At 55.3% G+C, this 25,634-nt stretch overlaps 1 protein-coding gene across 1 annotated transcript; it reads left to right on the forward strand.

Moving 5' to 3' along the window:
* Positions 1-389: 389 nt before the first annotated feature.
* On the forward strand, positions 390-24,775 carry RASGEF1C (RasGEF domain family member 1C; the record flags this gene model as incomplete). The annotated part of the gene is given in 17 exon segments (XM_081091067.1): positions 390-453; positions 456-503; positions 506-558; positions 728-850; positions 1,890-2,018; positions 2,022-2,027; positions 8,039-8,239; positions 9,248-9,322; positions 15,015-15,104; positions 16,296-16,356; positions 16,359-16,397; positions 16,954-17,030; positions 17,108-17,203; positions 18,610-18,705; positions 20,290-20,413; positions 24,700-24,723; positions 24,726-24,775. Coding segments are annotated over 17 exon segments (1,356 nt in total).
* Between the last annotated feature and the right edge of the window lie 859 nt (positions 24,776-25,634).

The raw sequence follows: 25,634 nt of genomic DNA on the forward strand, positions 1-25,634 counted from the left end.
CATTCCACCAGCTCAGGGACCCTGGGCCAAAGAGCTCCCAAGGGCCACAGAATTCTGGGGTTGCACCTGAGACCCCAGTTTAGATCAGACTCATCCCGGCCCCATCTTAGTGGCCGGGGGTGAGGGATCTGCTGATTGCCTGGGCCTTGTCCCAAACTCCCTTCACTGGGGATGCAGTCCCTACGTCGCTCGGATGAGAGTGGGAAGAACTGGCTGCTGGGGGTGCTGTCCCGTGGGCTGGGGGTCCCTGGCAACCCTCCCAGCAAGTGACCACTGGGCCCAGGTGGGCACAGAAGTGCCGGTGGAGTCAGGGCCTGTCCAGCCAGGAGCCAGGGGGCCAGCAGGCCCAGCTTAGGTGTGCCCCTCAGCTCCTTGCATTGCAGGCAGGAATGCCCCGGACACTGCGTGCCTCGGACACGGCCGTCCCCGGCAGCCCCCACCCACCCCGCACCGAGCCAGTGAGCAGGCCGAGCAGCCTGTCCTGGGCGGGGCTCCGTCCTCAGCCCCCTGGACACCCTGATCCCGCAGCTGGTGCCCACGGCCGACTACTGCCCCGAGGTGGGTGGCCGGTGGGCAGGGGGGGGCAGGGGCCGGAGCAGAATGAGCGCTCCTCCACCAGGCGTGGGGAGACCCGGGGCTGGGACTGGTTTGGGGCCTGGGGCCGGGGGCGAGGCGGAGTGCGGGCTGAGAAGCAGGTGAACACAGACCGCCTGTCCCATGTCCCCAGAAAGCCTACATCTTCACCTTCCTGCTGAGCTCCCGCCTCTTCACCGAGCCCTGGGAGCTGCTGGCCCGGGTCTGCCAGCTGTGCATCGAGCAGCAGCAGCTGGACGAGCCAGGGTTGGACAAGGTGAGGGCCTCTGGCTGCCCTGGCACTGCCCTGCAGGCCCTCCCGTATCGGCCCTGGGAGAGGCAGCCATCGTCCCCCTTCCCCTGAAGAGTCCACAGGAGGGTCCCTGCTGGCCTGAGGTCCGGAGCCAGAGGGGAGGCTTGGCATCTCCCACCCAGGGGACTGCCTTCCAGCTGGAGCTCACACCAAGCCCAGACCCGGGCCCAGAGCCCGTCAATAGGACTTGCTGCCCCCAGCACACCCCCTCCCCGCCCCTCCTCTGTGGGCCAGCCTTCCCTGGGCCCCGTCCCTGGCCCCACGGCCTGTGACTGTTCATGCAGGTGTCAGGCTGCAGGGATGGAAACCCAACCACAACTGGCCTAAGGCAAAGGCGCCTGTAAATGCAAAAGCTCACGTCCCGCTGGCCGCAGGGGCGCACACGGCCTCCTTCTCGCATGTCCTTCTCCCCCTCCAGCCTCTGCTCCGTTTCCGGGCCCCTCACTCCTGCTCCAGCAGGTCCGGCCCGCCGGCTGACCTGCCCCGTGCTCCAGGCTCACCATCTGACCCGCAATAGGGCCCGTGACAGTCCTGATCCTATTGGCTTAGCCTGGGGCACATGACCGCCTGTGAGTCACCCGCTGTGCAGGCTGAGGGGTGCCCTGGCCTGATTGGCCAGCACTGGTCTGCGCCCACTACTGGGGGGCTCCGCAGTCTGAACCCCACTGACTGGGAACAGGGAGACTCCAAAGGCAACTCAGATGCGTCACCACAAAAAGGGGATGAACGCCTGGCAAAACAGATGACCGCTCCCCATGAGCGCCCCTCTGCTGGGGGGGGCAGTCCCCTCCCCACAGCTGGCCCAGGAAGGCACTGGGAGCCCCCCCACACACCCCCCCGCACCCCGGCCACACTGCGCCCTGGCAGCCCATCAGGCCGAGTGGCTGGGGCGCTGCCCGTGCAGGCCCAGCACCCCTCACTGGGTGTGGGTGCCCGGCACCTTGCCTTGCAGCCCTCCCAGGAAGCGATCCCCAACATCAGCTCCGGGGATCTCCTGTTGCAGGCCCGGGTCCGGAAGTTTGGCCCCAAACTGCTCCGGCTGCTGGCCGAGTGGACGGAGACCTTCCCGCAGGACTTCCAGGAGGAGGCGGCCATCGGGCTCCTGAAGGACGTGGTGGGCCGCCTCGCCCGCTGAGACGAGGTGGGCAAGCCGGAGCCCTTCCCCGCCCGCACCCTCACCCGCCTGGAGCCTGCCCCCACCTGCTCGCTCAGTCCCTGAGCATCAGCCCCTCTCTGGGAGTTGGCAGAGAATCCAGGCCTCCATCCTGTCCCTCTCCTGCCTTGCTGGTATCATTGTCATCCACAGGCGAGGGGACACGCTCCGCTCTGTGGCTGCTGGTCAGGCCGTTGGTCTGGCAGCGGTGGGCCGGCCTGGCAGGGCCCCCTGGGCCTTGGGCCACAGGCCTCCCCCTCCTGTCCCGGCGCCACACCAGGACTGGCCGGCAGTCAGCCCCGCCACCCCCACCCCCCTCCCACCCCCCACCCCCACCCCACCCCCGGACCAGGCCCCGCCCACCAGGCCAGGGAAAGGGCTCTGCAGGACAAGCTCACAGCAATGGGGGGAGTAACAGCCACGGCGGCTGTGTTATCCTGGGGCTCCAGCCTCTGGGGTGGTTGTAGGTCCTGCAGGACGGGCAGGAGGAGAGGAGGCTTCTGTGGCTCCCACCAGACCCCAGAGCCTGGGCCGCCCTTGCACCCCAGGGCCTGGGAGGCAGCCAGAGTACTGGGCATCGGGTGCCTCTGCCACCAGGCCCGGCCCAGCGCTCCCAGCTGAGTTACTCTGGGAAAGACATTCAAAGTCTCCAGCCTCTTTTCTATGGTAACAGGAGGACAGAAACCCCCCAGGATTATGGATACAAAGGGGGGGGGGCCTCCAGGCACCTTCATTAGGGGCAGGTTTAGCGGCACCTTCAGCGGCTCTGTGGCCGGCACTGGCGTGTCTCACCTGGAAGGAGGGAACGTTAGGGTCAGTGCATATCCGTTGCCCCGGGAGGAGACTGACCATGGCAAGCTGGTAGCTGGCGCTGTGCCCCACGGTGGGCCTGCACACGGCAGAGGCAGCTGCATGTGGAGCAAAGGAAAACTGCTGAGGCGGCTGGGCGTGGGGGAGCCCGCTCCCAAGGTTAGCTCAGAGCGGGGAGCCCTGCCCGGGGCGCTTCGCAAAGCAGGCAAGTGACTGGGCTGTTCAAGCACTTGGTGAGAGGAAGTGATCTCTGCACCCCCGGTCCCTCTGGGAGTCAAGATGCGTGGTTAGGATGCAGCAGGAAACAGGGCCAGGGGTGCTCAGTGATGGGATTGGTCAGGTGGGGCAGGCGTAGAAGCAGGGAGAGGAGACGCTGGCTGACGGGCTGGATAAATAGATGCTCCTCTATTGGGGGGTGGGGCAGGGGGGAAATAGATGCTTGGGTAGTTGGATACGCAGGTGGATTTATGGGGGAGTGGACATGGGAGATTGATGGCTGGGTGGCGGGTAGGGATGGATGGATACATGGATGGGAGGGTGTGTGGATGGGTGGGTGAATGGTATGTGTGGTGTGGGATGTTGTAGGGGTGGATAGATGAGTGGTTGGATCGGTGGGTGGAAGGGTGACTGGGTAGATGTTCGAAAGATGGGAGGAAGGATAGATGGGTGAGTTCATGGATGTGTGGGTGGGTAACCGTATGAAAGGGGCAGTGGACACTAGCAGACTGTGGAGTGTGGGAAACTGTTTATGGCCTTCACTATCTGATAAGCATAGACAGAGAACTCCCCGAAACCCCCCCAAAGGCTGGGTGCCTTTGAAGCCCTAGCAAAGCTCGGAGCTAGGCGCCACCTCTGTTTGTCCAGACAGTGGTAGCTGAAACTACTCCCCCATTTATTATTATGTAAATCCTTGCTGATGGGCTAGTCTGCTTGTTACTAGGGGGTCACCTGCCTAAGGGCTATGCTATAGGTGCATCCCAGATCAATAAAAGCTTGGTGAGGCCTGAGCACGGGGGAAGTCCTTCGGGACTTGCCGCCTGGTCCCCCAATATTGCAAAATTATCTCATGTCTTTTTCTCTCATTTGTTGTGCGGCTCCTCTTTCAGATACCGAACCCTACTCCACGCAGAACGTGGAGGGAGTTTTACTCGACAGTGGAGAAGAGATAGGTGCAGGGATGGATGGATGGATGGATGGAACAGAGGGTACATGAGGGGATGAGAACTCAGTCTCTTTCTTCTTCTCCCTCCCCCCAGAGGCCTTCAGCAGAGATGAGGTCTAAGCCATTGACAAAACATGACTATCTGCCCTCACCAGGCTGCCCCTGCCATCCGGTCCTAGTGGTGGGCATGGGAGGAAGGCCTGGGCTGGTTGCCTTGAGAAGCCATGCCTCCTCACGGACACCCCCCCACCCCCAACCCCCCACCCCGCCCCCAAAACCTGCCAGGGCTGTGCTGAGAAATCTTTTCTCACACCCCGTGGGAAGAGACCCATGAATGGGCTGTTGAGAGCAGACATCCACCAGTTTGGGTTTTGGGAGCAGAAATAATTCATTCAGGACATTTTTCAACCCTTCCCTTGGGATACAATTAAGTGTGCTGAGTGGTGTGAGCTGGAACCAGGGTTCCCCAGCCCCCCGACCCCACACAGGCCTGGCCAGGGCCCCCAGTGTCTTCATGACCCCAGGTTGTCCCTCCCCAGAGAGCTCTCACCCCAAGGGAAGGACCTCTCGGCGCTGGCACCCCGCCCTGGTTGCTGCAGGTGGACTTTGGGCTGATTGTGGCCCCCCCCCCCCCCCGCCCCGCATGGGCGGGGCTCATCTCAGAAGGGAGCGGGTGGTCTCCACTCCTTCCTTGACGGGGAAGGGCCCTTGGGTCTCAGGGAAGGGATCTGGGTCAGACCACCTGAGCCCAGACAGAGGCCCGGGAACCACAGCGGCGTGACCTCGCAGGACGCCGCCCCTCTCTGAGCTTCAGTGCTTCATCAGTAGAACCAGGATGGTGACGGCGCCCACCACACAGCTTCCAGGCAAAGCCCCTGAGTCAGGTGCGCTTGCTAAATGTGAGCTCTGATGAGAAAAAAAAATTCTATCCAAACTTCAGGCATGTGGGGACTATGTTTAACTTCGTGAAACGTTCTTATGGAACATTTCAAACATACAAACAGAGAAGAGTAGCCACGGACTCCTGTGTACCCAGCCTCAGACTCAAGGAGGCCAATGTCAAAGGTGAGGGAGGCGCAGGGGCCCAGGGACGGCCCAAAGCCCTGGCCCACCCACTGGCCTGTGCAAGGAAGCTGACCTCACTTTCCCACCGGCTCACGACCGCCTGCTGGACTGGCCCCGCTGCCCCCCGCCCCCCCGAGGGCACCGGTGGCGGAAAGCTGACAGAGAACAAACCGCCTGGGAACAAACCGCGGGGGGCGGAGAGCCCACTGGACATTGGCCCGGGACGGATCAGGGGGAGGTTTTCAAGAAGTTCAGAGAACAGAGGCCTCCTGTCCAGCCGGAGACTGGGGCTCTAACCGCGAAACACACAGTTCAGGAGAACTCGGAGGCACCTGGGGAGCGGGGCCGGCCGCACCCTCGGCTGACCTCTGCACTTGAACCCGACTGTGTGCCTGGAGCAGGTGGCTCTGTGGACATGGATGGAGAAGATAGACCAGGCCTGCGGGCAAGCTGTGGGGAGGGGGGTGCCCGTGCTGGCACAGCCTGGCGTGCCTGCGGGACAAGGAGCACCTGCTGTCCCGCGAGGAGCCAGCTGTCCCGCGGAGCTCTCCGAGCCTCCAGCGGCAGGGTGTCAAGCCAGCGAGAAAATGAAATGTCAGAGGCAAGGGCCGGCCCGTTCCCACTTTCAGAGGCGGAAAGAGAACCAGTACCTGCAGGGCAGCACACTGGGAAATCCTCAGTGGCTAGCACCTGGGAAATGGTAACTGCTTGGGATGAGTGCTGGTTCAGCAGAAGCCGTTCCTGCTGAACTCTGCGTGTGGGGAAGCGTGTGGGCCACCAAACCACAGGCACAGCTTATGGGCCCTTGGCTCCAGGAGGGCCCCGTGGTCCACCCTGGAGAAGCCGGCTGCCTGCAAGCAGGCGAAGGCCACGTCCACCCGTCAGCAAAGGTGTGTGGGCCCCTCCGGCGAGCCAGGCACTGCCCTTCATGCCGGGGCTGAGCCACGCGGCCAGTGTGACGTGGGGAGCAGTGAGAAGAGCGGCCGGAGGTGGGGGGGACAGTCCCCCGGGGGGGCGCGGGCAGGGGCTGTGAGGAGGGGCGCTGATGCCCCTTGGCCAGAGGGTGTGCCCAGAGGGACAAGGCCTGTGGCAGCAGGGGGAGGCCGGGGAGGGGTCAAAGGGGTAGGAGTGCCCGTGTCTGCAGCACAAGCAAGGGGAGTGAGGGCCACGTGAGGCCGTTGAGCGAGGCCAGGGCGACCTCAGGGCCTCCAAGACCAGGGCTTTGTCCTCATGAAAGTGTGGACGCTAAGGAGGAGGGCAGGGTCAGAGAGCATCTTGAGCAGACGCTGGCGCAGAGTGGCGTGGAGAGAGCTGACACCGATGCCGGGGCCACTGAGGAGCCCGCTGCAGCCACCGGGGCGGGGACCACAGCCTGGACCACGGAGACCTGGAGGAAGATGGAGCGTGGAGAGGGGAGATGCCAGATCAAGGGGGCTGGTGGCAGCACTCGCTCGTGTGGGACGGAGGTGGCCCTGGGCCACGTGGGTCTGGCGATCAGAAGAGAAGCTGCTCGCGTAAACACGTGAACGCTCAGTGACACTGGATGTGAGCCAGCTTCCAGGAATGGAGGACGGAGGACAAGAGGGAGCCAGGAGGAACCCGGCACCCAGTCATGGGACCGACAGACGAGCAAACATCCGGGGGGACACGAGCTGAGAAAGGGCCCCTGGCTTTCAGAGGGAGTCCGGGGTGACAGCAGGAGCCCGCGGGGGGAGTGGGGGTACTCGAAGGCCGGTTATAGCCGCCCCAGAGGCCACTGGAGAGAGGTGGGGCCAGTGGAGGTGTCAGGACTCACAGGCCAGTGACTGTCACCCAGGCTGGCCACGGCTGACCCCACGCATGCACATCTTCCCGGCACTCAGTGACGGCCTGGGGGCAGCACGCTGACCACGCTTTGGGCTGTCCTGCTGGCCAGCGGGTGCCTTCTGGGCCGGCCCCCATGGCTCTGGGCGTGAGGGTTCGGGTTGTGGTTCAGGTTAGGCAGCCTCCTGCCCTGTTCCCTGTGTCCCGCGGGCCCTGCCACAGGCCCCTGTGGCCACTTTGCACAGAGGCACTTCCATCACCTGTCCCCAGAGCTCTGGCACCACCAATGCCGGATCTCAGTGGCCCTCCTGAGCCCCCCAGAGCCTGGAGCTGTCCAGGCCCCCGGCACGTAGGTGCCCACCTGCACGAGGGCACTGGGTGTGTGTCAGAGCAGCATGACTGAGCCCACCTGATCTGCAATTACCTGGCGGTGCCCACCATTCACCAGCGTTACCTTCCCAGGCCTCTGGGCCAGGCCCTGGCCATGCACACACCTGTCTGCCCGACACCTTGGTGCCACCCGGAGACCAGGCCCTGCACCCAATGCCTTCCCTGTCAGCACCTTGGCTCATGGGGGGCCGAGTCCCCCTGGGGGTGGGGGGGGGGCGTGTGCTGACGGGCTAAGTTACTGACCACGTCCTGGGGAATGTGTGAACATCTGCTTATAAACCCAGCCAGGCACCTTCCTTGAACATAGGGTCCCTGAGGGGGATTATCAGTTTGCCTTGGGTGAGAGGGTGGGTGCCCTGCACCAGCCCAGCGTGGCGCGAAGAGGAACCGTCCCCTCGCTGCCTGGGAGGGACTCTGTCCGTGCAGTCACTGGTGCCAAGTGCCCAGCCTGGCTCTGAAGACTAAGCTGAACCAACGGCCAGCTGCCGGGGCAGGCCCATCCCACACCTCCGTCCGGCTCCCGCCCTCCCTCTGCTCCCTGGCACTGCCCGGCCCACCTGCCCGTCCCTGTGTCTGCTCTTCTCAGCTCCCACTGGTAGCCCTGCAGCCTGCTTTCCCACTGGCCTCGACTGTGGCCCCTCCTGCCCTGGGGCTGCTTTAGGATGAGGCAGAGGCAGCACGCCCAGTAACAGCCGCTCCCCGCCAGCCAGGGCGCCCGCCTCAGACCTTAGAGAGGAGGGGTGCCGGCCCTGACCCTCCCCACCCACAGGCATACAGAGCGAGGCTGCACCAGGTCCTGCAGGCTCTGTACCAGAAGCTGGCAGCCCCCGGCCCGGGGCCGGAAAGCCTGCTGGGCACGGACCGGCCCGTCTCCTACAGGACCCAGCCGCCGGCCTCCATCCACAGGGAGCTCCTCGGCGTCTGCAGCGACCCCTACAGGCTGGCCCAGCAGCTGACCCTCGTGGAGCTGGTGAGGAGGCTGGTGCCACCTGGGCCTAGACCCAGAGCGGGACCGACTGAGAGCCACCGGCCACCCCTCGCCCCCTCTGGCCCAGGCCCTGTCTCAGCATAACCCAAGCCCTGAGCCCGCCGGGGCAGGGCCAGCCAGGCCAGTCCAGAGGTCCCTGGCTCTGAAGCTGTTCTCAGCAACCAGGGGTGAGAACAGAGGGCTGAGGCTCCGGCCCTGCCCCGCTCTGACCCGGAGCCGGCAGGCGAGTCCCGGCCTGGGACAGAACTGGGTTCAAACCCTGGGTCTGGCCCCACCCGCTGTGTGATCCTCGCACAACCAGTGCCTCCCCACCCTCGGCCTCCCCACCCGGAACGCACTGCACCCGCCCCCGGCGTTCCAGAGGAGCCCAGGCCCCCGCGGGGGAGGGGACGCCTCTGCCAAGCCTGCAGCGTGCGGGGTCCTGGCAGAGGCAGCGGCCAAGGGGCCCCCCCAGGGAGAGGGGCGGTGGGGGGTGTTTCCTGTGACACCTCCGCCATGCGGGTCCTTGCTGTTTCCTGGCGCTGTGCTCCATGCTTGCATGCCCTCTCACCCTCCCCACCCGCCGGGCGCGTGCTATTGTTATTCCCTTTTCACAAACCAGGAGGCTGTGATGTGCCAGACGTCACACGGCAGGAGGGCCAGAGCCAGGATCCAATTCTGACCCAAACTCTCAACCACCAGGCCTCCCCTGGAGGGAGCAGGTCACCAAGTCCCTGATTCCAGCCTGGTTTCCGGGGTGTCGCGTCCCACGGGCCCTCCCAGGGGCCTTTGCCCCCAGCCCCACGATCAGAGGCAGCCGTGGGCCTGGGGAAGGTCTGCTGGGCTCCGTGACCACCCAGAACGGGGTTGCAGGCCCTCGTGAGAAGGGCAGGTGCCCAGAGATCCTCCTGGGGTAGCTGGAGGCAGGGAGACTGAGGGAGCACCATGCCAGGCCTCCAGCGGGCACCCCCTCCCCAGACCTTTCTCAGATGCCTCTTCCTCCCGGTGCAGGCACGGCTGCGACACATCGGGCCCGAGGAGCTTGTCCAGGCTTTTGTGAACAAGGACCCTCTGGCCAGCACCAAGGCAGAAGGCCCTCGGGCGCGCTGTCCCTGCAGTGACCCACCGTCCCCTGGGGAGGGGGGGGGGGCGATCCCCCTAACATCAGCTGGGCCAGCTTCCTAGCGACCCAGGACAGGCGACCCCAACAGGGTGCGTTTCGGTGGACGAGGGGTTCCCTCCAGCGGTCACTCCGAGAAGTGCGGGCTGGTGCGCGCTGCCCAGGGAAGCTTCCCTCCGAGGGTGGCGAGGCCCTTGGGCCAAGCGCGCAGGGCAAGGTCCTCACACAGATTTCAGAGCTGCCCTCCCCCTTCAGAGCCCAGCCAGCAGGGGACCAACGGGGTCAAATGAAATCAGAACGGGAGACAGTGTGTCTTCTGCCCAGCACCTAATAAATTAATTAAATACGCGATTGCATTCCCGATCAGAGTAGCAAGGTGAACGCTGTGCCTGTACAGCAGGGAGGGAGCTCTCACCCGCGGCGGGCGGGGAAATCGGCGCAGCCACTTGGGAGGGCAGTGTGGCCGTAGCATCAACACTTGACATGCACAGCCTGGACCCCAGCTTTCCGCACCGAATAATTTACCCACCAGATAGGCTAGCACACACCCACGCACACAGAGATGTGCACACGACGATTTGAGATAAACCGTGTTTATAATGTCCACAGGCTGGAAGCAAACTACCTTATCACCCATAGAAACTGGATTTAACATTTTAGAGCATCCATTCATTCTATGTATGTTACGCAACTGTTAAAGAGAATAAAAGCAGCTGTCGGTATGGAGTGATCCCAAGATGCATTGGCGAGAGAGGGAGGTAGAGTGAACAGCAGTGACAGAGGGTGGGGCTGTTTGTAACAACAACGACAGGGAGGGTGCGTGATACGTAGCCACTTGCGCAAGCTGTGGAGACGATCATGGTGGAGACGATCTCTAAGAAGACGGTCACTGCGGTCGTTGTGTTCTATTGGAAATTTGTCTTTTTCTGAAGGATTTTTATGAGTTTTTGCATTAGATAGTTACCCTTTGTCAACTAGATGGACTGCAAATTTTCCTCTCCTAGTGTCAACCACAGTGATTAGGAAACCCAGCAGGGGTGGGAAGCAGACTTGGCCACTCTTTGCTGGCTTTTTGTTCCTCAAGCATTATTTGGCCATTTTCAAGCTTTTTTTTTTTTTTTTTTTTTTTTTTGTGAAGTACATCAAGACCACACATGACATTTATTTACCCACTCTATTGTAAGTGAACATTTGTGTGGTTTCTGGCCTCTTGCCATAATAGGTATTGCTGCTGGGAACATTCTTACACGTTCCTGGTACACATTTTCCTAGGCCATCAGTTCGCAAATGTTTTGGTCTCAGGACAGCTTCCCACTTTAAAAAATTAGGGAGGACTCCAAAGAACTTTTGTTTATGTTGATTTTTCTGTACTGATATTTATCATTAAAATGGCCATCATATTAGCTGTTAAAACTGATAACTTTTTAACTTATTTATTTATTCATAGTAACCCACTATACACAGTTACCATATTTTATGAAACATAACTATATTTTCCAAAATAAAAAAAACTAGTTTTTACTTTTCCGAAATAAAAAAAAAGAGTGACGTTGTTTTACAGCATTTTTACAAATCTCTTTAATGACTGATTTAGAAGACAGCTGAATTTTCTTATCTGGTTCTGCATTCAATCTTTTGACATTATTGGTGGAAAATCTAACCTCCAAAAGTATGTAGTTGGAAAAGGGAAGGGGTATTTTACAGCCATCATCCTATATAATAAAAGGCTAATATGCAAATTGCCCCCTCGGGAGTTCGACTGACCAGGAGTTCAACTGCTCTCTATGATGTGCACTGACCACCAGGGGGTGGCACAGAACGAATTAAGGCCCCAGCCAGCAGCTGGCAGCCGGGGAAAGGAAGGCCCTGGCTGGCAGCCAGAAGGCCCCAGCCAGGCCTAGGGACCCTACCCATTCATGATTTTGTGCACCAGGCCTTTAGTTTTAGATAATTGGGAATGTTCTTTTTTTTATTTTTTTTATTGCCTAAAGTATTAGAAAAAGTATTACATATGTCTCCTTTTTTTTTTCCCCCCGCCCTTGACAATCCCCTGGCCTCCCCTACCCCCCAGTGTCTTATGTCCATTGGTTGTGCTTATTTGCATGCATACAAGTCCTTTGCTTGATCTCTTACCCACCCCCCTGGGAATGTTCTTTGATGCTCCACTGCAACTGGGCGAGTGGTAGTCTTTAAAGATTAGTTGCAATGTGCAATATGAAAATACATCAGTGGACTTTCTGAGCTCTATTACATTAAATCCATTGGGCCATCTTGCATCTTGAGTAGCTCCCTTTTGCCCAGGCATGATTTTGTAATATTATACCTTGGTCATTTGGAAAATATGGCTCCACTGAATCAAGCTGATCTTCCAAATGTTGGCACATTTTATTATAAAAGATTTTAAAATCACCTTTATTAATAACACTTACTGGTCTCATCTATAATAATAAAAGTGCAATATGTTAATTAGACCGGACAGCCTTCTGGACAAAGCAGGGGTTGCAAGGGAAGCTTGGGTCCCAGGTGACTGCTGGTGGCCAGAGTGAAGCCGGGGTCCTGGGTGCTTGCTGGCGGCAGGAGGGAAGCCCGGGTCTCAGGTGCCAGAGACAAGCCGGTGCTGGCAGCCGGGGGAAGGAAGGCCTACTCTTGCACAAATTTCATGCATCGGGCCTCTAGTTAAAAATAAAAAAGTCCTTACTCATGGGAAGCTGTCGAGCTCCCAAAGGTGGGCACGTGTTTTACAAATTCCCAATTTCCTCTTGAAAACTTGAACTCTATCATTGGCCACAAATACTATCAATTGTCCTCAGAAGGGACAGGCTCAATTTGTTCATTTTCAAGACCATCACTGCCAAATACTGACGTCCGAATAACCATATTGGGTCAGTCCCGCTTTCAAGTAAACACTGTCCCCTGAGAAAGGTGTCGGCTCTCAGGTCAGTCACACAGGGTCAAAATTTAATAAAATTGAAAAAAGTTTGTCTCCTCGAGGACGTTCTTAAGTCACACTCGCTGCTTTTCTTTCCCTGTGTGTGATTAGTAGGGAAGAACACAATGACCGCTCCATCCGGCCTGGGTGGCAGCGATTTTCCCATCATTCTCTGACGCATCACTGGTGTCTACGTGAAAAGACTGCAGCATTGTGTAAATAAGAAAATGGTTTTGCCCCTGTGAACCCACAGCACTCTGGGAACCGTTGCCCTAGGACCGTGGTCAGCAAACTGCGGCTTGCGAGCCAAATGTGGCTCTTTGGCCCCTTGAGTGTGGCTCTTCCTATGCCTTAGGAGCACCCTAATTAAGTTAATAACAATGTACCTACCGATATAGTTTAAGTTTAAAAATTTTGGCTCTCAAAAGAAATTTGAATCGTACTGTTGGTATTTGGCTCTGTTGACTAATGAGTTTGCCGACCACTGGCCTAGGATATACCTCGGAGAGAAGTACTGCCTCCCTCACAGGTGGGCACGTGGCCAGCCTTCCAGGGTGGTGCCAGTGAGGCTGTACCCGTTCACCCTGCTAGCAGGGAGCTATTCTTGCTCTGCATCCTCACTGATACTTGAAATTGTCAGATTTCTTAATTTTTGTCAAACTGTTAAGGGGACCATCTTTTCGTGGGTTTTGGACATTCTTGTTTTCTCTCCTGTGAAATGCTTGTCCCTAACTTTCATCCAGTTTTCTATTGGGGATTTGTCTTTTTCTTAAGGATTGTTATGAGTTTTTGCGTTAGATAATTATCCTTTGTCAACTAGATGGACTGCAAATTTTCCTCTCCTAGTTAGTGTCTTTGGTTTTCATTTCCATTATTATGTCTTCCGATCAGTGTGTGTTCTTAGCTGAAACCTAGTGAAAGTTACTAAACGTTTCCTTTATGGTTTTTGGAGAGTTTCTTCAGATACATTCCCAGAAGCGGAATTGCTGGGTCACAAGGCAGCTCCATTTTTAATATTTTGAGGAACCTCCATTCTGTTTCCCAATCTGCAGTCCAACAGCACTCCACATCCTTGTCACCACTTGTTTGCTGTTTTGTTGATGGTAGCCATCCTGACAGGTGTGAGGTGATAGCTCACTGTGGTTTTAATTTGCATCTCTCTGATGATTAGCGATGTTGAGCCTCTTTTCATATGTCTAATGGCCATTGGTATGTCCTCTTCTTTACTGTTTTGTAATTTATATTTTTCCAGGAATTTGACCGTTCCTCCCAAGTTTTCACTTTATAGACAAAGTTATTCAGAATCTTCTCTATCTTTTTAATTTTTTTATCCGATTTTTTTTTTTTTGCCTTCATATTTTGAAGCTGTGTTGTTAGGTGCAGACAAGTTTAGACTTGCAACATACTCTCGATAACTTGAACCTTTTATCATTATACAACTACCCTTTAATCTCTTCTAATGCTTTTCGCCTTGGAGTTTGTTTTGCCTAATATTAACACATCACTGTGGTGTTTATCATATCTGTTTTTCTATATTTTTACTTATCTCCTTAGGTTTGGGGTGTGTCTCTTGAAACTAGCATGCACCTGGGCTTTGCATTGTAGTGATTGTGATTACTGCTGTGTGGGGTCTGTGCTAACTGCTCGCCTGCCTTTGGTGGCCTCCCTCACCTTTCCTGTCCCTGTTTTTCTCCTTTCTTTGCTTTCTTGGATAAGTCCCCCATTCCTCCCCCCCCCCCCGCCCCACTATTTACTGAAAGTCACCTCTCAATTTTAACGTCTATATTTAAGTTTAATTTTTAAAATTGTGGTGTATTTATACAGTGGAATGTTCTACATCAATTGAAAAAATTCCAAAGGATATTGGATGGTACATGAAAGGTTCACGTGGAAAAATATGGAAATATATGTAGTTACATAGCAAAAGGAAGATACAGCCGATTTTCATTATTCATGGTAGTTATGTCCTACAAACTTGTCGGGAACTCTGCATCAGCAAGCACCCATTGCTCCTAAGGGAAACGCAGGGTTAGGTTCCTTGCGAGCCTCTCATCCCAACATTGTCATCAACCAATCAACAAAGAGCCTTAGTTTATGTGTGTTTCTGTTTAAAGACATCTTCTTCAATAAATATTGTTCATTCAATGACATTGAACTCATTGCCAGTAGCACTATGACTCATGCCTGAAAGCGCATCTCACGCCTACGTTCCCTTCGGGCACCACAAGCTTCCTGCTTGGGGAGGCAAGACAGCCCGGCAGCACTGTGCTGGGCACAGGACGCGTGAAATCACCGTGACGCCCGATGGACGGCAGGAAGGACACGTGTCAGCACGGGGCTGAAGCAAGAAGGCCAGGCACCATTTCGCTTAACCCCAGCCTATGTTGGGTGACTCCAGTATTTTGCCACTCTGCACACGTCCGTGAGTGAGAGGGAAAGTGAGGCGCTGGGGGTTACAAATGAATTTTTAGGGAGTAGGTAGAGTCACAAATACAGAATCTATGGATAATGAGGACCGACGATTACATATCATATTGATATATATCATGTTACACTACATCTCCACGTGCATTGGAACATGACTAGAAGGTGAACATCAGATCATTGGTGTTTGTGGATGGTTTTGAGGTTCCGACATTTTCCAAATTGTCTATCGTGATTGTGAACTGACTTCATGTTCCAAAATTCATTGACATAAAGACTGAGTGCAGTCCTTTCATCTCTCCTAGCCCTGTTTCGGTGATAAGACCGAGAACCTGGAGGCTTACGTGAAATGGTTCAACAGGTTGTGCTCCCTCGTGGCCACTGAGGTCTGCATGGTGCGCAGAACCCGGGACGGAGCGGGCGTGGCAGAGCGCGCAGGCGGGAGGAGCTCGCCTGGGGGGAGCCAGAAGGGCTTCTGGAGCCATCTGTCCCCAAGCCCGGCCAGGCTGGGCACCCCCGGGACACCAGCTGCCACCGGGCTTGCCTGCAGTGACATTTCCCCTCTGGGCAGAGCCAGCACGGACCCTCCGGCCTCTAGCAGAGGGTGCCAGGGGCTGCTTGCCTCACGGTGCCTGCCTGCTGGGCCGCGGGCCTGCAGCTCCCTCAGATCTAGAGGTAGAAATGGCCCAGCCTTTAAAAGCCAGGAGACTGCACGCTCCAAGTCCAGCCTCTGGCTTCTCCGGGGAAGCAGGTAGACCGGGCTGGTCTAAACCGACATGCATGTCAGCAAGAACCGTCCATCAGCCAGGCGGCTCTTCCCCACAGCAGAGGGCCCCCCTCTGGCCACCCCGCATCAGGCGAGGCCGGGCCACGCGTCGCCGGGAAGGACTGCAGGCAGCACGCGTGCCCGTGGGCTCTCCAGCACCAGATGATGCGACAGAGCTTGGGGTGCACGGGGCTTTCGGGGGTGAATGCCTGTGGCAGGCGAAGAGGACGAGGCCTGGCCAGAAGGAAACGATGGCCTGTGGCGCCTCTGCGGTGGGAGGGTCCTGTCCCAGGGCCCCCTCGCTCGGCCGCCAGCCCAGTCACCTGCTCCCTGAGGGACAGGCAGGCCGGAGGCAGGGCTGTCTGAGGGGTTCGGGCGGCCCGTCTCTGCAGACACACAGCGCACTGCTGGGGGCAGCAGGCCCAGGCCAGTGTTATCTGCGGGAAGAGCACGGTGGGGCCTGGAGTCTCCCTGGCAGCGGGCAGCGGGTTTACCTGAGTGGAGTCGGCGTGTGGTCCGGGGTCGGGTGTGGTCCCGGCTGGGGAGACCAGCCCGATGCTGGGAGGAAGGAGGAGTGAGCGTGCCTTCTGCCTCTGGAGGGTGTGGCGCTGGCCTGGGAAAAGGGCCTCCCTTGCTGGCAGTGGCCCCCTGCCCCTCACTGGCAGTGGCCTGCGCTGCGCTGCTCAGAGCCCTGAGCCCGAGGCTGCAGATGGCCCAGATCACACATCCCAGCCCGCAGGAGGGACTGGCCGGTGGGCAGGGTGGGTGGTCACGGTAGGGCGGGGACCTGTCATTGCTGAGGCTCAGGTGCTGTCCCCAGCTGTCCAAGAAGAAGCAGAGGGCCCAGGTGATCGAGTTCTTCATCGACGTGGCCCGCAAGTGCTCAACATTGGCAACTTCAACTCCCTCATGGCCATCGTCTGTGAGTAGCTGGCCTGAGCCCAGCACCCGGGCAGGCGGGCGTGGGCACCCGGGCAGGCAGGCGTGGGCACCCGGGCAGGTGGGCGTGGGCACCCGGGCAGGCAGGCGTGGGCACCCGGGCAGGCAGGCGTGGGCACCCGGGCAGGTGGGCTTCGAGCCAGGGATCTCCTCTGAGCAGAGAGTGAGTGCCAGCTGGGCCCGCATCCCCACCCAGAGGTCCGGGAAGGGTGCCAACTTTGAGGTGGGCTCAGCCTGCTCAGGGTGCTTGGCGAGGGTGTGGCAGTATGACCCCGGATCCAGGGAGAGCAGGGCCCAAAGCTGGCCCTGGCGCCGTGTGGGCCAGTGTGCGGAGGACTGGGATGGGGCCTGTACATGCAGAAGCCAGGTCGCCCCCACACACCTACCTGCTGCCTGGCGGCCGAGGCTGCTGCAGACTCAGCCCAGGTCAGGCTGCAGCCGCAGAGGATGGGCAGGGGGCCCACACAGAAGCCTTCCGCCCAGGGCAGTGATGGGAATGCGGCCCGGGGCAAGCCGCCCAGCTCGGCCTCCCGCTGCAGCTGGCATGAGCATGAGCCCCGTGTCCAGGCTGAAGACCTGGGCCAAAGTGAAGACAGCCAAGCTTTTCATCCTGGAGGTGAGCATGGTGTTGGCAGCGGGGGGCGCCGGCCTTCCCCAGGGACAGTGCCCAGCTGCGTCCCTGTCTCCTTCCAGCACCAGATGGATCCAACCGGGTATTTCTGCAACTACAGGGCAGCCCTGCGCGGGGCCGCCCACCGCTCCCTGACCGCCCACAGCAGCCAGGAGAAGGTAGGTCAGAGGCTTGCCTGGTCCTCAAGGCTCCTGCCTGCGCTAGACACCTTGGTCCAGGTGGGCTGCATCAGAGAACCTGGACGCTCACTCCCAGGTCACCTGGTCCACCCCCGCACTTCTATGGCTGTGTGACAGACATGCTGCCCGTCTCCAGTACGGAGAACTCGCCACCTTCCCAAACAGATCAGCCCACTCCACGGGCCTAAGTTTCCCCGTCTGCCCCGCCCAGCTGAGCCATCCTTGCTCTGTGCTGTGCAGAGCGGCCAGCGCCCAGGTCCTCACCTCAAAGCCTTGGCTGACTCGAATGGGGCGGAAGCGGGGGTGGGCTCAGCACTCCCTGATCCAGAAACGCCAAGGTGTCTGGTCCCCAGGGTGACGGGCTGGCCTGGCAGCAGGCGCCCAGCTCTGGCCCCGAGGGCGGAGCCGCCGTGCTCGCACCCTGGGGCTGTGCCCAAGCAGGCGGCTTCGGACAGAGCCTGTCCTCGTGCAGGGCTGAAGCCTTATCAGGGCGCCAGGGCCGCCTCCCTCCGGAGGCCCCAGGGATCCTTCCAGCGTCGGTGGCCTCGGGGCTCCTTGGCTAGCGGCCACATTGCCCCATCGCTGCCTCCGCCTTCCCATGGCCATCGTCCCTGTGCGTGTCCAAAGTCCCCTCTTTACAAGGACATCAGTCCCTGGACTAGACCCGCATGGCCAGTGTGACCTCACCTTAGCCTGATTCCGTCTTAAGAGACTTGCTCCAAACAAGGCCCCACCAGGACTCGGTACACCAACATGTCTTTGGGGGGGACACAGTTTGAAGCAGGACACAGGGTAGGGCCGGCTGCTTCTCCGGGGTGGTCTGAGCCATGAGCAGGGGTCTCTAGGGATCGGCACGGCGCACGGCATGGCAGTGAGGCAGGGGCCCCGCAGGCTGAGCTCGGCAGCCCCACCGTCAGCAGCTGCGGCCACGCCTTTGGCCTCACCGTAGCACAGCGGGGTCAGATCTTCAGCACCAAGAAGGACATACAAGGACAAGCTGTTAAGTATGTGTTTAAAAGGAGGCCACAGCTGACCCCCAGGCCCTATGGACTGACTCTGTGCTCAGCGTGCTCCGTCCGTCCGTCCGTCCGTCCGTCCCCGCAGCAGGAGGTGGGGGAAATGTTCCAGGGCCACCACCCACAGCAGGAGCTCAGTCAGCACCGGGCCTGGGAGGACACCGTTTGGCCTCAGGGAAGCAGACCTGTACCCCCTTCCTTTGTGGTTTCCACGTTGCCCCCCGGTGCATACTAAGTAGCCTGATCCCCACGCAGCCCCAAGCTGCCAGCTGGGCCCAGGAAGTCTCTCCCGCCCTCTCTAGCCTGAGCATGCACCGAGGCCACGGGCTGGGGGCGCCGGCAAGGGCTGACCTACCCTGTCCCTTCCAGATCGTCGTTCCCTTCTTCAGCCTGCTCATCAAAGACATCTGCTTCCTCAACGAGGGCTGGGCCAACCGCCTCCCCAATGGGCACGTCAACTTTGAGGTAGGGTCCAGGGCCCAGGGTCAGACAGGACGGAACAGCTCCGCCAGCAGGAGGGCTGGCCTGACCACCACTCACCACCATGTCAGGGCAGGTGCACTGGCGTCTCCCCACCCTCATCCTCCGCAGGAAACTGAGGCTCACGCAGGGTTGATTCCCACTCTGCAGGCCTCGGCCCAGCACGTGTGAGGCAGAATTCATCCCGGCCCTCAAAGAGCACCAGGCTGACAACAGGCGAGGTGCTGACAGGGGCACAGGGGCGCAGTGCAGGGGCCCGGGGAGGCCCCCAAAGGAGGGGCGCTGAGCAACAGGAGGAAGTAGGCGGAGGGTAGAATGGGCACAAGGGACATTCACCACGGTCAGCTCAAGTGTCCTCTCCTCCAGGAGCCCCCCTGACCTCCCAGGCAGAGGGAGACCCTGCAAAATAGGCCTGGCCAGTCCAGCAGTCGGAGCAGTCCAGGCTGGAGGTGTCATGGCAGAGGCTGGGCTTGAGAGAGGCCACAGGGGTCTGACAGCCTGGGAGCTCCCTCTTCAGGCGACCCCAACACCCACCAGCTATGGGAATCCTGTCCTTTGCCTTCTTGAGTTGGCCTTCAGCACAAGGCTGACGGGCAAGAGCAAGACTGCCAGCTGCTTGCGGGGCCCCAGATTCAGGGTGGAAACCGTGGGGGCGGAGTTGGCCCAGGGCTGATCACAGGAGACCAGGAATGGGGCTCCCACCCAGTCATGACTTGGTGCTGCTATTTATTTAAAATCCTTCTTTAAGTAAGCACATATTTTTCTAGTTAAATAAATGTTTTTAAATTTCACTTTAAAAAATTCTACGTCAATGAATTTTCTTGGCTTATTTAAATACATTTATTTAAATTTATTTGCATATCCTATGTAATAAAAGGCTGATATGCCAATTGTCCCCTTGACCAGGAGTTCGACCGGGAGTTCAACTGGGAGTTTGACAAGGGGGCGGAGCCTGCTCACCAACCACCCGTGGCCCCTCCCCTGGCCGGCCCAGCCCTATACGCCTCGATCCATCAGGGCGGGCCAGCCGGCCCCCACCCATGCATGAATTCATGCACCTGGCCTCTAGTTCTTTAAATAAACAAACTTGCCATAAGTAAGGATAACCACATCTATAATAATAAAAGCGTAATATACTAATTAGACCAGATGAAGCTGGGGCTGCGAGGGACGCCTGGGTCCCAGGTACCAGAGGGAAGCCGGTGCTGGCAGCCGGGGGAAGGAAGGCCTACTCTTGCACAAATTTCGTGCATCGGGCCTCTAGTAAATAAACAGAATGAAACTAAAGTAATGCTCACCTCTAGCTAGAGGCACTGGCTAGTAAGGGCCATAGCCCAGGCCCCAGGGGCTGGAGAGTCCTAGGTGTCAGGTGTGGCTGATTCCTCAGAGGGGATGAAGAGCGGTGATGAACACCCAGGTTTTCTGATGCTGGCGATGCCATTTACTGCCCCGAGTTCCAACTTGCTCACCCAGAGGTGGTGAGAGAAGTCTTGCCAACCCCGCTCTCCCAGGGAATGTCGAGCCCTGGGAGTGGAGTGCCACCATCCTGTGTCTCTGTGACCCTGGCAGAAATTTCTGGAGCTGGCCAAGCAGGTTGGAGAGTTCATCACATGGAAACAAGTGGAGTGTCCCTTCGAGCAAGACCCCAGCATCACCCACTACCTGTGCACTGCCCCCGTCTTCAGTGAGGACGGTAAGGTGCCCCTGGCCTCACTGACTGCTGGGCCCTGGGACTCTTGTGTGGCCTCTTAGTCGCATTGCCAGTCAGGGCCCCAGCTTTGAGCACAACACACCATGCCCATGTTTGCTGGCTCTGGGAGGGAGCAGAGAAGGCTGCCCCCCTCACCGGCCCCCCGCCTGGCTGCCTCCCCCAGAGCCTGCGGAGCTGCAGGTTGGGTCCCCCAGGCCCAGGCTTCCCCCTGGAGAGAGTTTGGAATTGTAAATCTATCTTACCCCACTTCCTCTTCAGAAAAGTGGGGGTGATGGTAAGAACCGCCTTCCCAGAGCTCATGTTCGGATCTTTCCAGAGCTGGTGTGAGTGTGTGCTGTATGTTGTGTAACCCTGGGCGGGTCCCTCGCCTTTTTTGAGCCTGCTCGGCTGCATCTAGAAAGTGGGGGACTGAGAGAGCCTACTTCCCAACGCCAGGTGAGATTTACTCGAGTCGGCACAGCAAAGCCCACAGGACTACACGCAACACTAGCTGTATTAGTTTCTTATTGGTGCTGAAACAAATCACCACAAACGGGGTGACTCAAAACAACACTAACTGATCCTCCTACAGCACTGAGAAAGACGTGACACTTTACCTACAAGGGGGAAACAATCCAAAAGCATCAGATTCCTCATCGGAAACCCTAGTGGCCAGAGGCAATGGCACATTTTTTAATGGCTGAAAGAAAACAAATATCAACCCAGAATTCTATATTCAGTGAAATTATCTTTCAGGAATTCACTATAGATAAATCAAAATTGAATTTTAAAAAACTGTTCAGGTAACCCATAGGAGGACAAAAAATAAAACAGAAACAAAACACAGAGAGAACAAACAAAAAAATAATAAATAAAATAGCAGACTCAAGCTCTACCACATCAATAAATATACTAAATGTAAATGGTCTAAATATACCAAGTAAAAGACATTGGCAGAGTAAATTAAAAAGGTGATGATCTGCCCTGGCCACTGTGATTTCAGTTGGTTGGAGCATTGTCCCATGCACCAGAAGGTCATGGGTTGGATTCCAGGTCAGGGCACATACCTAGATAGCAGGTTTGATCTCCAGTCAGGGTGCATACAAGAGGCAACCAATAGATGTTTCTCTTTCATCTCTCTCTCTCTCCCCCTCCCACCCTTCTTCCCTTTCTCCCTCCCTCCCTCTCTTCCTCCCTCTCTAAAATAAAATTTAAAAAATTTTAAATCATGACCCAACTATATGCTGCCTATAAGCAGCTAATTTCAAATATAATAATACAGACAGGTTAAAAAGTTAAAAATGGGGCCCTGGCCAGGTGGCTTAGTTGGTTACAGCGTCATCCCATACACCAACATATTCCTGGTTTGATTCTTGGTCAGGGCACATACCTAGATTACAGGTTCAATCCCCAGTCAGGGTGCATACAGGAGGCAACCAACCAATAGATATTTCTCTCTCATATCAATGTTTCTCTCTCTCTTCCTCTCTCTCTACAAATCAATGTAAAAATATATCCTTGGGTAAAGATTAAGAAAAAAGAAAAGTTAAAATAGGGAAACATTAACCAAATGAAAGCAGGAATCACAACATTAATATCAGATAAAGTACACTTCAGAGGAAAGAAAATTTCCAGAGATAGAGAAGGACTTTATATAATAACTAGTGGCCCCATGCACGAAATTCGTGCACATTAAAAGGGAATTAATTAGAGGAAATATTTTAATATCACTATTTGCCCTTTCTCTATAATAGAAGTGTCAGAGATGAAAGAAAATTAGTAAAATGTATATGAAAATCTCCCTCCTGTCAGAGTCTGGGGCACCCCACGGGACCCAGAGTCAAGTCCCCACCCACCCGCGTGTGCCTCGAAATCGCACGAGACCCAGACCCGGCCGGCCCCACTCCTGTCAAGCCCCGAAGGGCGGGGGGCACAGCCTCAGATCCCCTGGCCTGGTGCCAGGGCTGAGGGCATGGCCTCAGGTCCCCCAGCCCCAGTGTGAGGGCATGAGGGCATGATGACAATTTGCATATTAGCTCTTTATTATATAGGACAAGAGGGTCAATCTTCCAAGAAGACATAGCAATCCTACCTATGTACCCACCAAACAATAGAGTTGCAAAAGTTGTGAAGCAAAAACTGGTAGAACTGAAAAAGATATAAACAGATCCACAATTATAGTTGGAGACTTCAATATGCCTCTGTCAACAATTGATAGAACAACTAGACAGGAAATCAGCAAAGACATAGAATAGCTCACCAATGCTGTCAAATAACATGATCTACATTTATAGATACTCCCTACAGCTACGCATTTACAAAGTACACTTTTTCAATTGCCCACAGGATAGGTGCCAAAATAGACCATATCCTGAGCATAGAAAACGAGCAGCAAGAAATTAAAATAACTGAAATCACACAGAGTGTGTTCTCTGATCACAATGGAATCGAACTAGAAATCAGTACTTTTGAAATCAGTAATGTAAGACAACAGGAAAATCTCCAAACACTTAGAGTCTAAGCAGCACCCTTCTAAATGCATTAAAAAAGAAGTTCCCAGGGAAATAAAAAATAATTGAGGAAACTGATTTTGTAATTTCAAAACACCCAAAAACGAAGTCACTAAGCCCACATGGTTATACTAGAGAATTCTATTAAACATTTAAAGAGGAATTAATACCAATTCTACACAATCTCTTTTAAAAAATAGAAGAGGGAACTTCTTAATTCATTTCATGAAGCCAGTGTTACCCTGATACCAAAACAAGATAAAGCGAGTATTAAAAACAATAATAAAGACCAATATTCCTCATGAATACAGATGCAACAATTCCTTAGCAAAATATTCACAAATAGAATTTGGCAATTTATAAAAATAATTATAATCATGACCAATTATAATTATAATTTTATAATTATAAAAATAATTATAATCCAGAGATGCAAGGCTGTTTAATATTTGAAAATAAAAAAGAAAATCAATAAATGTAATCCACTATATTAACAGACTAACGGAGAAAATCACTTGATTATATCAATCTATGCAGAAAAAGCATTTCACAAATTTTAATACCCATGCCTGCACAAAACTCTCAGAAAAATAAGAGTAAAAGGGAATTGATCTCTCTTGAGATTAATTGAATTGAAAGACTCAACATAGCAAAGACGCTAATTCTCCTCAAATTTAAGTACAGGTTTAATGCAATTCCTACCAAAATCCCAGCAAGATTTCTCTTTTATAGTTATAAATAAGTTTATTCTAAAATTTATAAGGAGCAACAAAGGAACTAGAATAGTTGAAATAATGTTGGGGAGATAAAATAAGATGGAAGGAATCACTCTACGCAATATTAAGGCCACAGTAATAGAGACAGTGTGGTGTTGGCGGGACATATGTCCATGGGACAGAACAGGGATCCCAGAAATAGGCCCACACAAATATGCCCAATGATTTGGACATTTGGACATCCATAGGCCCCAAAATGAACCTTGACCAAAATCTTAGTCTTTATGCAAAAAATAATAACAAAAGAATCACAGACTCAAATGTAAAACTATAAAAAAAACACACAACAGAAAATCTTTTAAGATGTAGAACTAAACAAAGAGTTTCTTATAAAACAAAATATGACTCAGCAATTCCACTTTTGGACGTTTCTTCCAGAGAAATAAATACTCACATTCACACAAAAACCCTGATGTTTACAGCAGCTTAGCTTGTTATAGCCGAACATTGGAAATAACCCAGAGGCCCTTCAGGAGTGAACGGTTAAACAACGGTTAGTCCATCCACACTATGAAATGCTATTCGGCACCAAGAAGTAAAGTATTGATACACTACCTCATGGACACATCTCCAGAGAATTCTGCTGAGTGAAAAATGACTCCATTTATATAATATTCTTGAAATGACAAAATTTAGATATGGAGAACAGATCGGTGGTTGCCAGGGGTTAAGAAAAGGGTGGAAATGGGAGAGAAGTGGGTGTGGCCACTGAGGGGCAACGTGAGGGGTCCTAGTGGTGATGCATGCGCAGCATTTGACTGTAACAGGGCCAATATCCCAGTGGCCATCTGTCCTACAGTTTTGCAAGTGACTGCCATTCGGAGAAACTTGATAAAGGGTACACAGATCTCTCTGTGTCATTTCTTACAACTGCATGTGAATCTACAATTATCTCCCAACCACAAGTTTAATTTTAAAACCAAAAAGTAGGTCAGACTCTGAGTGCAGAACAGGTTATTATCATCAACCATAATTGTGTAATTTCACTTCATTTTCTGGCTAGGTCTTTATTTGGCATCCTATGAAAATAGAGCCCAGAGAGCCACACAGAAAAAGAGAGATGGAAATCTCTAAGGTGAGTCCGTGTGCCTGGATGAGATGGGGGGCTGGGGGAGGGGTGGAAATCTCTAAGGTGAGTGTGTGTGTCTAGATCAGTGGTTCTCAACCTTCCTAATGCCGCGACCCTTTAATACAGTTCCTCATGTTGTGGTGGCCCCCAACCATAAAATTATTTTCGTTGCTACTTCATCACTGTAATTTTGCTACTGTTATGAATCGTCATGTAAATAGCTGATATACAGGATGTATTTTCACTGTTACAAATTGAGCATAATTAAAGCATAGTGATTAATCACGAAAACATTATGTAATTATGTATGTGTTTTCCGATGGTCTTAGGCGACCCCTGTGAAAGGGGTCACAACCCACAGGTTGAGAACCGCTGGTAAGGTGAGTGTGTGTGTCTAGATGAGATGGTGGGTGGGGGAGGAGGAGTCTCAGGATACAGGAGAGGGGTGGGGTGCTTGGGGCCAGAACAGGGCTGAGGAACCTCATCAGACCCAGCTCATTCGCCTCCTAGGAGTGTCCCCAGCCCATGAGGAGAGGGCTGGTCTGGCCAGGATCTTGGGGTGGGGGTGGACCTCAAGGACTGCATAGAAGGGGAGGCTGGGACCACAGCCCCTCAGGGCTGGTGGCTGCACCTGTGGGCAATGACGACGTATGTCCCGTCCTTGGAAGCCCTAGTCCACATTCTTATGCCGGAACGTGAGACACACACCTCCTGCTCGCTCAGCCCGTGAGCACACAGAGAGGAGCGGAGGGGGTCCCCAGTGGGGGCCTGAGCCAAGGACATTGCACGATGCCCTCTGGGGTGGGGGGCTGCCTGTTGAGAAGGTAACACCTGGAGGGAAAGAAACATAACCACAGGCCGCCGGGCCT

This window comes from Myotis nattereri, assembly GCF_964212035.1.
Source record: "Myotis nattereri genome assembly, chromosome: 5".
In the NCBI taxonomy this organism is placed as follows: domain Eukaryota; kingdom Metazoa; phylum Chordata; class Mammalia; order Chiroptera; family Vespertilionidae; genus Myotis; species Myotis nattereri.